Raw genomic sequence first — 14032 nt, 5'->3', positions numbered from 1 at the left:
ATCCGACCACCAGCCGACAGATCGACCAGCGGTTAGCACCAAGAGATTGAAATGTGCTTCCTCATTGCAGCCTCTTCCGCTTCCGATCCTCCTCACCCCTTGGATCCATACTATCCTCGTCGATCCTCTCCGTCGGGTCAGTTGGGTTCAAGATGTGTGCCATGCTCCCCCGCCTTGTAGGCGGCGCTGAATGATCTTTGACCATCAGGTTCCTGTTGTTGCTGTTCGAAGCCGAGTTCCACGACCAGCTACCAAAGGTGTCAAGTGCGGCGGGCGGCGGGGGCGGCGGCCCGCCGTTGGACAGGTGCGGGAGCGGCGGTGGCGGGGTGGTTGGCCGCGAGTGGGCCTGGGGCGGCTGGAGCGAGTAGTGAGAGAAGGAGTCGCGGATGCGTTGGTCCTCGGCGGCTTGCGGGGCGAGACGGCTCGGGGAAGGAGGCCACTGGCCCGGGGGTGGCGGTCCTGAGGTGAAGGGTGGGGGGTTCGGCTGCCAGCCGTGGGCGCGGATGTCGGCTGTTGTGTGACGGCGGCCGAGGTTGCCGGGTGGGAGCTCAACATTGGCCAAGGGGTGAGGCCCAGGCGGGGGCGGCGGGGGCGGCTGGACGCGGAGCGACGAGGGCGACGACTGGGTATTGTTGCCGCCTATTGACCCAAAGGGTCGGCGGGAGGCAACGGAGAGGTTGGAGGGGACCGGGGGCCGGTATTGGTAGTTGTGGTGGCGCGGTTGGGGCACGGCCAGAGTAGTCCTCCGGGGATCGTCCTGGGGCAGCTGACGCGGCGATACGGGGGCGTTTTCGATGCCCGAAAAGTACTGTTGGCGACTGGCGAAGGCAGGGTCGTGGGGCTCCTCAATGGAGCGGAACACGTCCATCTGGCGCTGTACTTCGGTTTGGAGCATCGAGACTGATGGGGGTGTCAATGAGAGTGGAAGCAGAGAAGAGCCAGAAGGCCAAGACGTACCATCACGATGCATTGGGCTGTCCATGGGCGCCAGGGCCAGCACAGCGCGCGACAGGTCCTGGTTGAATTGCAGCAGGCGAGACACCGTGTCCACCACGGTCTGGTACTTCACCTGCATGAGTTGAGCGTGCTCCTCATAACGCTGCAGGCGCGTGCTCAGATCGATAACGGTGTGCTCGAGGCTGGTGAGCCTCGGGTTTGTGGCGTCCTGCATCGGGGCAATGGGCTCAGCGGGGGTGCCCGGCTGTGATGGTGGTGCCCGTTGGCTGTTGTATTCTCGATGACCCAGAGTGGCGCGCGAGGCACGGCGGCGGATTTCGCGAAGACCCATCATGTCGCCCCGCTTGAAGTTTCCATTGCCGTGCTTAAACTCCCACAAGGTCGAGTCTGGGGTGCCGTGTGCGAAGACGTCGCTTACTGCACGCGCTGATTAGCGGCCGGCCATCCAGAGGCGCACGTCTGTCATATTGTCCCTCAACATACCTTTGTGAAACCCATACATGTTGAGCTGGCGTACAAATGACGAGATGTTGGTATGCTTGAAGTATTGTCTATCTAGGATTAGCGTTCGTCGGGCGAGCGAGAGGATTGTCAGCTCGGGGGCGCATACGCTAGCACTTTGGAGAACTCGTGCGACGGCTGGATGACGAAACTATCGGCATTGGGGGTCCAGGAGATGAGGTGTTGTATCTTTGGGTCTTCGAGCATGCTGCCAGGCGTCTTAGCAAGGATTCGGCGGGGCAGGTTGAGGAATTGTGAATTGAGCGTACCTCCAGAGCTTGTGGATGAATGCCGTCTGTACTTTGGGCTGATGGACGGTGGTGGTCGCCGCCGTGCCGGTCGGAGCCATAGTAGTATTCTCTGGGTTTGGTTGCTGCTGCTGCTGCTGTTGTTGTTGTTGCTGTTGCGGTTGTTCTTGCTGCGCAGGTGGTTGTAACCGGTCGGCGGCTCCGCCGTTGACTTTGACGTCGCGGTCGGGGCTCTTGGTGGCCGACGGCGGGGCGGACGACTCCGTAGGGGTAGTGACGTCCATGGGCTCGCCTGGAGGAGGCGACGACATCTTGATGGTAGGCGTAGGGGTCATGATGGGGATGGTCCTCACGCCCATGGACGGCTCTGGGCCGTCAATTCGCGAAGTTCTCGGTGCGGTTTCAGTAGCTGCGGCCATCTGCCCTGGTAATAAACAAACAGATCAGCCATGTGAGGTGAGCGCGACAGGGAAGAGGCCACCGGGATTGCGGAGGCCGGTAGGATATCTCGGGGGCCGGCAAGTGATGGCGCTCCACCCTGTGCCTGGCACTGGCACAAGCCCGCCTGGGAACCAGCCTCGAGGATCTCAACTAGGCATCGTCCGTACCTCAGGACCCGCGATCACGGTCAAGTCGTTTGCGCGCGCTCTTTGGAGCGGCGTCCGAGGGGGTCCGGAAGTTGTCGACGTGTTTCTTTCCGGCTACAACCCGTATCACGTCCCCTGTTCCCGCCGATTCTCAGGTATCGGGTGCTCTGCAAGCTGGGACAGCGGTACTCGGTCGCGATGTTGGTATTAAAGATTCGGAGGGACCCAAAGTCGGGTTGGTGTTGGTTTAACAGGGGAAGCAAGCAGTGGCCGTGGGGAGGGTGGTTCCTCTGACCGAGCCGAGACGAGTGTAGCGCGGGAGAGTGCCCCGTGCGTATGCGTTCCTCTCTCCCGCTGTGCGGTTGAGGTTCACGTTCTTGAATCTTGGCAATCCGGACTGCGGCTGAGCAGCAAGAGAGATCGATACAGGGGATAATAATGACAACGGATAATGTCCCGGGGAATGGTCGAGTTGAAAAAAAAAAGAAAAAAACCCCGTCTGGTCCCCTAAGGAAATGGCGATCTTGGTGCTGGCGAGTGGCGCAAGGAATCGAGGCTCACTATCGAGCAGATGGATACCGATGGAGCTTCTGAGCCGGGATGATTGGCAGAGCTGCACGAGGACGATCCAGGGCCCGCCCAGGCCAGGGGCTGCAGGGCTTGGAGGGAAGAGGCCGCAAGGATGTTTTGACGACGAGATGCCAGGCTGCGGCAGGCCGTGACATCCCAGGACTGTCCGGCAAGATCCACGAACTTCTCCAACGAGCGCTCCGCATGTCGTGTATGAACGTTACTACTAGTATCCCATCGACAGGGGCAAGATCGCCATTCCTGGCGAACCTGAAGCCGCGCAGAGATAGCCTTCTGCCCGTGCGGCCCTAACTACTGCTACCGCGCCGAGCACATTGACAAGAGCATCTGGCAGACGTCGGTAAGCCGAGCGAGTCCCAATGGGGATTGGAGCTAGTGGTTCAATGGAGAATGGTATGTAGGGGGCGGGTGAGGGGGGGTCGAGGATGGATTAGATGCGTGGTGTACTATATGTGTGTGTGTTGTGTGGGCGCGTTTGTTTTGCGTTCTTCGCATTCGATTCGAGGCCGAAAGGGAGATGGGTAGCGTCCGGAGATCCACTGAGGAATGTCTCTGGTGTCCGTGCAGAATTGGATCCCCCTGCAAGGCACTGCATGCGTCTCTCACACCTCGCTGTTGGATGGAAGGAAGGTGAAGGCCTCCGGTCAGCCTCTGACTTTCCAATGGCAGTGCGGACAGGCTGGGCAGGCGTGCCCGGCTTCACCTCTGGCTGTCCTTTCCTTGCTGGAACCACTGGAGGTGGGGCTTGGCATTGGGTTCCCTTGCCATCCCCAGGATCTGATCCGTGACGAGCCCCTTCCAGAAGCCAGGGTTGATTTGGGTTTGTCGCCGACAAATCCAGGACGGGGGTGGCCTTCCTGATGATTCAGCTCTCGTTGGGGCGTTCTAGAGCTTCGGCGCAGAACTCGGAACGCAATTCGAAGACACGGGGCAAATTCTACGCTGCTTCTATATATTGAGAGGCAACAAACGCCATGGATGAAGATCCAACGTTTGGCAGTCACCAAGGCAAGTCAGTTGACCTTGTGGGAAAGCCTCGACAAAAAAAAAAACAAAAAATAGCCAGCCACACCCACTCCGAATCAGCCAACAAACCTTTCTGCATCGCACACCGGCGTAACTCCGGAGGCCAACCACGAGGCGCTATCCTCAATAGGCCTGCTCACCTTTGCTCTGTACTGTGTATGTACGTTTTGCCATCACGTTGACCTCTGCAAAGTGGATCGCACATCACACTTGAGACGGGTTCCCTGTTCGGAAAATCCGTCTGGCGCTGGGACGGCCAGCAAACTATCCTGTTCGTCCTCGTCCGCGGCCGGCCTAACAGGACGTTGACAGCAAGTGGGGACGGCCTTAGCCGGGAAGCGGGAGTGAGCGGCGGCACCGAGCTTGGCCGGCCACGCACGGACGCTGGTCTCGAATCGGAAACAGAGTGCGTGGGTTCGAGTCAGGTTGTGCCCTTTCTGGATTCTTTGCCACCACCCGCCGCGGCCGGCAGGGAGGCATGAAACGGCGATCCCATCCAGAAAGCCGACTCTGGAACACAAAAACGAAGTCCATTCACAGCAACGTGCCGTGAAGCCGCCGCCTTCACGGCACGTTCAACCCTCGCAACTTCGACCAAGCCGTGTTTTGTAGACTGATGGGATCGTCGCTTCTGGCCGTCGGCGGCCATAGTGTACTATATGTTCGCAACGAACTCCACCGTCAACCTGGAAGCTTGACCGGCGGCCCAGAATCGTGCGGAACCCAGCTTGCTCTCGACCGTAGTGTTTGTACTGGGTACGGCCATCACCCGAGGCACATGGAACCCGCCCCGGAACGGCAGATCATACCGAGCTTTGGCCTGAAATAGCCTCTCAGACCTGCGGTTTTGCTGCTCGCTTCTCTTTCTTGCGTTCCACAGAGCATATGTAGAAGCATCTCGTACGGACCAAGCTCCGAATCCACCTTGTCCGCCATTGAACCGGGGACTCGACATCTCTGGTTCCGACGGCCGGGCATTAAAGCCACGGAAATATAGATGGAGCAGCAATATCCCGCTTCTTATTCGCTGCCTGGTTCTCACACGCGTTACACAAGACCAAAAGCAGGGCCTGTGACCGACCATGTGCGCGTCGTGGGATGGGCAAGCTACTCCCATACGCCGCCACCGCCCACGCAGTATGTATGTGCATACGCAGTAGATGCCCCGATCGTGTTATGCTGTCAAATCGGCATCTAGGGTACGGTCGTGGCCCGGGAGTTTTCGAGCTGGACGAGAGGCAAATCGTTGGTGTGGAGCGAAAGGAGGAAGCCCCTTGTGCCGATTTCCCTTTTCATCCTCCTGCAGCAACCCCCTTGTGCCATTGTGCGTTCTGCCGCGGACAAAGACGCGATGAACCGCCTCGATGAGAATGGGTGGATTGTCAAACATGGCTAAACCCCTCTTGACATACAATCTTGCCGCTGCAGTCCGTGGCCGGACAGTGCAAGTAGTCCAGAACAAGACATGCCCCGATGTCTGACGGCAAAGAACCTGAGAAGACCATTCATCAAGGAGCCCGAGATTTAATTCTGCATCTGCTTCTCGAACGCTGCGGCTGAGAGCCTTGCTGGGTGGCACAGGCAATCAACGACCGCCTCCGGAGAAACGATGGCTGTCGTTCCGCCCTTCTTTCTCCTTCCTCGCTTCACATTCGCCTCCTGCCCCTGACGCTCACTGTCGAGTCCCACCGTGAGGCATACCACTCAGCCACTGACCGTTGGCGCCCTCCGTACCTAAGGTGCCTAGTTTTAAGTTTGTTTATTGACGATGATGGCTGCGTGTGTACGGTATGTCGCGCGGCCGCTTAACGCGCCTCACCACCCAGAAAGAACCGACCACCTTGGCAGAACAGACCCAACTTCCTTGAACCCGGTTCTCAGATCCCCCATCCGCGACAACACTACGGTACCCGGCTCGGATTGATGGCAATGACGGCATAACACGCCTAGCCCTCGGTATTCCAAAATGGATGGACATCGTAAACACAGAAACCGTAAACTTCACAATCCCTGTCCTCACTAACCCCCGAGCTTGACGCCGAGATGAGGAAACCCAACGTCTCAACGTTTTTTTTCGTTCGTGGGTGGGATATTGGCTCAGAAGCATCCCACACGAGACCCGATATCGTGAATCTTCATTTCGTGCCAGTTAACCAACTTGAGGGAAGCCACTTCAATCAATCCTATCGGGGCTCTTCCCAGGTTGACCAAGCCCGGCTCCATCCGAGTCGGAACCCAACCTGTCCCCAACTGGGCTCTTATTATATTCCCAACCAGACCGGTCATGCCTCACCCGCCCAAGTAATCAACCACATACCAACCCCCACACGTTGCACCTCCCATCTACTCCTCTCTGTCCTCCTCCTCGTCGTCCCCATCCTCCTCCCACCCTCCAACCACCCTCTCCGCGAGTTCCCTGATCTTCTCCCCTAACAGCGTCCTTCCATACCTCTCTGCCACCTTCCCCGCTGCTTCCAGCATCCTCCCCGACCGATCGCGCATAAGCTTGGCCACCTCGAGCGCGCGCATCCCCCGTTCGTCGCCTCCCGCGCGGCACTCGGCAGCAAGCAGCTGCAGGAGCGTCTTGTCCGTATCGAGGTCGAGGCGTGCCAGACGCGCGCGTTGCGACGCGCTGGGGCGGGCGAGGGAGGAGACGAGGTCGCGGTGCTGGGATGCCAGGAGGGATTGGAGGAGGTAGGATTGGAGGAGGCCGGCGATTTCGGCTTCTTCGGGGGATTGGCCATCCTCGCCTTGCTCGTCATCGGAGGCGTCGGTGCCGGAGAGCATTTCCGTGTCGGAGTCGGGGTTGCGGGTTCGCTTGGAGCGCTTCTTGCGCTTGGACGGGCCGGAGGTGATGGGGATGGAGAACTCAAAGTCGGAGAGCAAGGGACGGGGGAAGTAAGGGTACTGGTCGCCGCCCTTGAGGATGATGCAGTAGAACTTGTTGTCGGCGACGGCGACGGGCCAGTAGTTTTCGTGCTTGCGCCCTGAAGCGAGGCGGGGAAGGAGTTTCGTATCGAGCAGTGGGACCCAGGATGCTCGTGATGGCTCACGCCAGTGAAGGAGAGTTAGGAGTGTGCCTGTCGAATCGTAGATGCAGGGGTCCTGAGTAAATGTCAGTACGATGAGATGTAGCATGGAAACAACAAAAAGAAAATAAGACGGACCCCCTTGTCTGAGAAAAACACGCTTTTCACCGTAGCCCCCTCCGGGAGCGCTACCGTGTCCTCATTCTGGCAGATTTCATCGCGCTTGATGTTCTGGATGGTGTACTGCAGCCGGCACATGCCATCCGGGCCGACGGGTCCGTTGCCCATGGTCAGGACATAGTCCCGCCAGCTGGCGCAAGTGACGATGGGGTTGCTCTTGGGCCGATAGACACGGTAGGGAATGCCGAACAACGTGTATATCCTGACGTAGTTGCCGGTCGTGACCACCGTGATGAAGGTGTCGCTCAGGGACATGGCCACGACGGCTTCGCCCTTGGGCAAGTGAATGCGCCAGTCGGTCCGTTGGGTCCACGTCTCGTGCGGCCGGTAGAAGACGACGGCAGGGATATCGTCTTTGGGCGGGCACGAGAAGAGAGCGCCCTTGTCGTTCAGGCATGCCTTGTCGTAGAGGAAGGTGTCGGTGAAGTGGAAGTTGCGGTGGAACTCCTGATCATAGAATTCAACCGTGACGGTGTTGTGCGAGTCCTGGTCGACGGTCCAGACGAAGCCGAGAAGATTCAGGCAAAGGTACTTGCGATTACCACGCCAAGGCGTAGATCCGGGCTGAAAGGGAGGATGGATTTGGGGTTGGAGAAAGTTACCGCGCTTGCTAGGGCGCTGGCCTGGCAGGTCATCACCTTCGGCGGCCCGCTTTCGTGCCGAATTCAGGGTATAGCCGGCACCGTCATCATCAACCACAAACCCGTCGTCGTCCTCGTCGTCCCCTCCGAGGTCGCCGTCCAGCAGGTCATCAAGGCTGTCGAGGGAGCTCCGTCGTGGTCGGGCAGGGAGGCTGGCGGCGCCGTTCGGTTGTGGCCTACGCCCGGGAACGGCGGCTTTCTCGGCCGGGTTGTGGAAGAATGGCGAAGTCGGAAGGCGAAGCTGGCCGGCGAACTGCTCGGGCACAAAATCGTCGCAAATGTACACCTCGCCATTCGAGGTGGTAAACGAGGCCAGGTTTTTGGTGGGATGCCAGGCAATGTCAATGACACCGGGGTAATCGTAGCTGGCGATAACGCTCTGGTCCTTTGCCAGCCACAAGAGCAGTCTCTTGTCCTTGTCAGCCGAAGCCAGCAGGGCGCCATTGGGGGACCAGGCGAGGGCGGTGATGTCGCCAGTGTGACGGCGCGAGAAGGTGCGCTCTTTCTCCCAGTCATCCTTGGACACGACCTTGATGTCTCGGGTCGGGGTAGGCACGGCAAAGGCGCGACCGTCCGGGTGCCATGCAACTCGACAGGAGACATCGGATTCGGCGTCGACACGCCCGATGAGACCGTCAATCTTGCTAATTAGCTCCGGGGGCTCGGCTGTCATGGAGTAGACGTAGACGACGCCATTGGTACATGAGAGGGCCAGGAGGCTGCCTTTGGGATCGAAAGAGAGATGCTTGGTGGCGCTGGAGTGCTCCTTGAGGGTGAGATACTGAGAGTTGTCTTTGGGGTTGACCAGTCGGACGGTCAGCTCGTCGCTAGCTATGGCGCACCACTTGCCGTCGGACGAGAGGGCGATGTCACGGACGGGCAGTGTGGTCTGGGTCAGGAAGCAGTCGAAGATCTTGTCAGAAAGCGAGTATTTGCTAATCCAGCCGTCTTCGGAACCAGCAACGAAGAAGTCATTGCTCGCGGCCACGGCCAGGTTCTGCTCCGGGCAGTCGTCGATGTTGTCGGGCTCGCCGTCAAAGCCTGTCTTGTACAGGCGAATGGTGTTGTTGGAGCCGACCGTGATGAGCTTGGAGCCATCGGGTGTGTAGACACAGCGGGTTGTGCCTTGAGTGTGGGCAGGTCGAGGCCGCGGCCGTGAGGCGATGTAGGACGCCATGCTGTCGGTGGTCAAGGGGAGAAATTCGGCATGCGTTGCTTTTCGTCAGGCGTCGTCTTTTTTTGGTCCCTTTTGCCTTTTCCCCTTGTTGCTTGCTTATTGGATCTCCTCAGGACGAAATCGATTTGTCTCTCGTCTTGGTAACTTGATGATACCACGGTTCGTCGTTAGAATTGGGACTAGGGGAGATGTCGTGCTGTGGGGGGGGGTCTGGTGTTGGTTGGGTGCGATAAGGGAGACGCGTCAAGCGCGTTCCCAATTAACAACGCTCCTTTTCGCGTACCGACCCCACTTCAAGGCGGAGACGATCAACGTTACCATACGTCGTAACGCTACATACGACAGCTGTTGACGCCTGACCCCCCCTCCTCCCCTTTCCTGAGAATAATACTCAACATTGAGCATCGCGGGGAGACGGCAGTTCAAGGTGTCTAAGCAACAACAACAACAAAAAAAAAAAAAGAAAAAAACGCAGGCAGCGCTTTGTTCCTTTTGGTAAAAAGGGGCTTTCTCTTTCCTCGCTGCTGTGAAGCTGGGCTGCTGAGTACTGGATTCCGTGAGCATTGCAGTTGAATCAGTCAACTGGGAGAGCCAAAATGCAGTCATCCAACCCCGAACACTTTTTTGAGACCGAGTAAGTTGAAGTGCCATGTCTTTTTCTGTGTTTTTTCTTCTGTCTATTTGTCATTCTATGAGCATTTTTCTGTGCCATTCAAAACCTGTATCTGGCTGACCCATTCTACAGTGCCGATCTTGAAAAGAAGCGCCGCCGGGCAGCCAAAGCTGGCAACAAGTTTGGCAGCCCGATCGCACTGAAATCCAAGATTCTGGCTGCCATTCCTGATCCGAGGCTGCCTTCGTCACGCGTTTTTGTAGCTGAGGCTTCCAGTGTGGTGCGGCTGGTTGACATCGACGTATGTTTCCCGGCCTTTCCTGGCTGCCTCCTACTGCCCCCTGATGTGTCCTCTGACTCTGAGTTCAGAATCCCGAGAAACCCACGACAGCCTACCGCGGCCCAACGGCTCCAGTCTGCTGCATCGCCGTCGGCGGCCCCAACAACAACACTCTCTTTGCCGGGTCCTGGGACAAGTCGATCTGGGCCTGGGACATCACGACGCGGGCGGTGAAGAAGAAGTATTTGGGTCACTCGGACTTTGTCAAAGCTGTGGCGTGCGCGAAGGTTGGTGGAAAGCACATCTTGATCAGCGGTGGTGCAGATAAGAAAATCATAGTCTGGGACGTGGAGACGGGACTGGCCATGCATACCATGCAGGACACGACCGTCAACATGCTCAGCGTGCAAGACCTTGTCGTCGACAATGTCGCCTCCACCCCCGACGAGGTCGTTGTCATCAGCGCCAGCAGTGACCCGCACATCCGCAGGTGGAAGATCCAACTGGAGGACTGGGGCTTGATTGACGAGACGGCGACCGCGCCGGAGGTGGAAGTCGCCGGAAGCACAACAGCGGCCGCAGGGCGCGGCGCGATCCGGGAGCACGAGACGACGGTGTACCGGCTCGCCCTAGATGGCGACGACGAGTTTGCGAACTTGTGGACAGCAAGCGGCGACGGTACAGCCAAGTGCTTGTCGCGGGCGCGCGGGTTCGCGTGCGAAGAGACGCTGGAGCACGGTGGACACGTGCGCGCCGTGGCTGTGACGGAGCAGTGGGTTGTGACGGCGGGGCGGGATGAGGACGTCAAGTTCTGGGACCGTGCGTCCGGCAAGCTCTACTGCGCGCTGCAGGGGCACTACGATGAGGTCACGGCGCTGGCGGTGCTTGGGCAAAGGCGGATCTGTAGCGTGGGAATTGACGGAACGGTCCGGGCATGGCCGCTGGATAAGGCCGGGTTGGACGCGGCCGTTGCGGAGCAAACGAAGCCGCCCGAGGAGGAGGAAGAGGCGAGCAAGACTCAAGAAGGGCTGCTTAGCCCCGAGGAGGAGGCCGAGCTTGCCGCGCTCATGGAGGATGACTCTGAATGATAGACAATAGACGGATTGCCGAGATAGATGACGTCCAAGCTCTCCTAATGGTTATGACCGCTCAGCATGCGGTCGGGGGGGCGAACGATTTCGCCAGTCGTCGGGACCTTCGGGGTTCACCAACCATGGTGGGTTGTACAAGCAGTTTTCTTGGGCGCCACAAACCCCCGTCCGATTCTGTTTGATTGCCAGGACCGACAACCGGCTGCGGCTATCCGTTAGGCTCCACGGGAGCGGCGGATGAGAGCCATGATTTTCGTGCGTCCTGTCCGTGGAGACAAGGGGGGAACGGGGTGGCGTGCTTGGGGTTTGAATGGGCTTGGGCTGGGATGGTTGTCCTCTACCGCCGTTATAGATGGATGGGCTATTCCTGCGCACTTGATCTGCTCGCCGGTCCAAGGTGGGAGAAGTGTGCACAGCAGACTGGGACATGGCACCAACGAGACGGGCCTGGCTCCTGGACCAAGTCAGGGCTTGTTGGCAACAGGCATCGTCGACATGAATCCCGCCCTTCCAGCTACGAATTATGATCCGCAGCCATGCAGATCGTAGAGTACCACACCATCTGTAAAGCATCTCTGCCTCTGTCTCCGCGTCCGTCCCGCCTCTCGCTCATCCTGTTGACATTTCCGTGTCATGCCATGCCGTGCCGTGGCAGCACAAGGGAGCACGCAGAATGTTCCCAACTCTAGGAGTCACGTCGCAGCGCGCGGGGCGAGACAAAGTCGCATCGCGTCCGAAGACAGCCTCCCGGTATTGTCATGGATGAGCATTACTTTCTCCAGGTATCCGGCGATTCGGGTCACTCTATCTCCGTTGATGATTTCTGCCGTGTTCTGCCGTCGCGGGGTCAGTTCAGCCCGCGCGGGGTTTGTGTTTCCGGGATGTTGACAGGCATGCACGGGACGCATGCCGGGGCTTCTGTAGTAGTATATCCTTGGGTGATTTGCGCTGACGCGGTGCGAATTTCTCTCTCCGTTCCCGGTCAGGTATGGCGCAGACGCCTTGTTGGGTCTTGAACGAAGGATTTTTTTTCCCTTTTTCAACACTGTCAGGTATGTCGACAGAAGCTGAACATCCATCGCCGTTGCCCTATTTTTGGCTCCAAGTTGGTCCCAGGTACCAGAGCTCCGCTAGTACCGTTCCCGGTTTAGCGCCAATTTACCCCACAGGGTTGACCAACGTCGAGCGGAAGGAACATCGCAGTGCTGGCCAGTCAGGGCAGGACAAGGGCGCCATCTTGACGGCAGCTTCCGCAAAAAGCATGGGAGTTCCGGCCCGGGGGGAAACAAGTTTGGTTCCATTTTTCCTTCCAATTTTCCGGCTGTTGGGTCTGTCGCTCTCTTCTTCCAGGTTGGGCATGGCGACATCTTCTCCTGCGTCTATCATCTCTTCGTCCTCCTCATCATGTTTCGTGTTCCGATGTCAGCACGAGGGTTCCCAAAATATGCAGACATCAGCCCCTGCACGGCTCTCAAGCGCCGGCATCAGACATTCCACCCTCCATTTTCGTTGCTGCTCAGCCATGGAAGAAGATGAGAGGGACAGGAATTGTCCGACGGGAGGGGAGGTGGTGAGCAGCGGCGCGCAGCTGTGGTCGCAATCGAGGGTTGCACTCTCCATCCGTGGCCTCGCATAGGTTACCGCCGTGCCACCGAAGCGAGCCCGGCTGTCTGCAAGACAGGGTCTTGGCCGCCACCTCCATTTACATGGCACAACGTGAATGACGGTGCGTCGGCGAAAAACTGTCAAGGGACTGCGATGAGAGGGGAGCTAGCTTATTAGCCAGCTTCTTCACCCGGTGGTGTGGTGGTGTCCTGCGCCTAGTGCGTGGCGGACGCGCCGGGGGGCTTGCTCACTCGCTTAATGCAGACAGGAAGAGAGGACGGCTGCCATATCTGGAACGCTGGGCAAGTCTGTGTTCGAGCACCACAGAGACTGACAGCGGACACAGGGACAGTAGAATGTCACCTCACCAATCCCATCACCAAGGTCTGGGACTCTCGCATCGCACTGGCGTCGTTTCGGATGCCCGGTTGATGCCCCCCTGCTGCCATTCGCACGCGTCCCTTGGGTCCATGGTTGTACGGACGGTTACTGTCTATCGGCTCGCCTCTCGCATGTGCGTTGATAAAGGAAAGCAAACTCTGCCCGACGCGGCACGGGTGAAGCACAATCGCAGCACCGGCAACGCCACCATCCACCCTCCAGCCGAGCACCAAGACGGGATGGGTTGGGGTGTACTGCAGTCTGCCATCGCTGCTGGACCATGTATCATCGGCCTCGTTATTAGTCCAATTGCTCGCTTCTCCGCAGCCTTACAACCGGGAACCTGTCACTCAAGAGGAGCCAACGCCCCCCTTCATCCAACACAGTCGCACCCAAGAGGAGGCCCGTCTCTGGTTTCCTCACCTCGAACCTTGTCAGCCCCCAATTCTGCGCAGTCTCCCGTTTGGTTTCGTCTCGGTTGAGCAACATGACGGCGCATGCATTCCAAAGCTGAATGAAGTTGAGAGTCTGGACTCCAACGTTACGCACGCAGCACGGCTCTCGGTGTTGTTGTTTCTGTCTTTGCCATCTCGGCCTCCCCGTCTGTTTCAAACTCACATACGGGGATCCCATACACGACGGCATGCACTCAGGCTGCCTGCAGCCGCCTGGCCGCTCAGCATACGAGGTCTGCTCTCGTCACTTCTCGCTCTCCTCCTCAGGCTCATATTGATGGCCTCGTCGTGCGCTTCCCTCTCATGTTCTTGATCCCTCGAGGATTCCACCCTGCACTCATGTATGTAAGGGCGATCTCGTCTCCCCCCCCCCCCCCCCCTGTTCAATCCACCCACCGTTCCCTGTCCGATCGCTTGGTCCCGCATCAGTTACACAACAACGCCAGCTGCGTTCAAGGGGCCGATGACATCTTATCTCTCGCCGACACGCACCTCATCTATCCCTCGTTTCCTTGTTTCCGATTGAGGGTCGTCTTCGTGGCGATCTCCAGACTTCTCATTCCCCTCGTTCTTTGAAGATTGTTGGCTGGATCTGGACTCACCATGGCATCACGAACTTCTCCCGCAGACGGGCTCGGTCACATCATTGCCATTGACGGCCCAGACGACC

The 14032-nt window shown here is 58.5% G+C and overlaps 3 protein-coding genes across 3 annotated transcripts; 1 reads left to right on the top strand and 2 right to left on the bottom strand.

Annotated features, from left to right (window-relative positions):
* Window positions 1-61: 61 nt before the first annotated feature.
* Window positions 62-2125, bottom strand: VTJ83DRAFT_6586 (uncharacterized protein; the record flags this gene model as incomplete). Its single annotated transcript, XM_071013313.1, has 5 exons — window positions 62-900; window positions 958-1374; window positions 1441-1508; window positions 1568-1666; window positions 1728-2125. The coding sequence occupies 5 exons, from the start codon at window positions 2123-2125 to the stop codon at window positions 62-64; spliced, it is 1821 nt and encodes a 606-aa protein (XP_070864213.1).
* A 4128-nt stretch (window positions 2126-6253) lies between these two features.
* VTJ83DRAFT_6585 (uncharacterized protein) lies at window positions 6254-8937 on the bottom strand (the record flags this gene model as incomplete). The annotated part of the gene is made up of 2 exons (XM_071013312.1): window positions 6254-7015; window positions 7078-8937. 2 exons carry the CDS (start codon window positions 8935-8937, stop codon window positions 6254-6256), a joined length of 2622 nt encoding a protein of 873 aa, XP_070864212.1.
* Window positions 8938-9533: 596 nt separating this feature from the next.
* Window positions 9534-10918, top strand: VTJ83DRAFT_6584 (uncharacterized protein; the record flags this gene model as incomplete). The annotated part of the gene is made up of 3 exons (XM_071013311.1): window positions 9534-9571; window positions 9683-9851; window positions 9920-10918. 3 exons carry the CDS (start codon window positions 9534-9536, stop codon window positions 10916-10918), a joined length of 1206 nt encoding a protein of 401 aa, XP_070864211.1.
* Between the last annotated feature and the right edge of the window lie 3114 nt (window positions 10919-14032).

The sequence above is a fragment of the Remersonia thermophila genome, chromosome 6 (assembly GCF_042764415.1).
Source record: "Remersonia thermophila strain ATCC 22073 chromosome 6, whole genome shotgun sequence".
Taxonomy (NCBI): domain Eukaryota; kingdom Fungi; phylum Ascomycota; class Sordariomycetes; order Sordariales; family Chaetomiaceae; genus Remersonia; species Remersonia thermophila.
The sequence above is the reverse complement of the archived record's forward strand: the minus strand, read 5'-3'. Positions and strand labels throughout refer to the sequence as shown.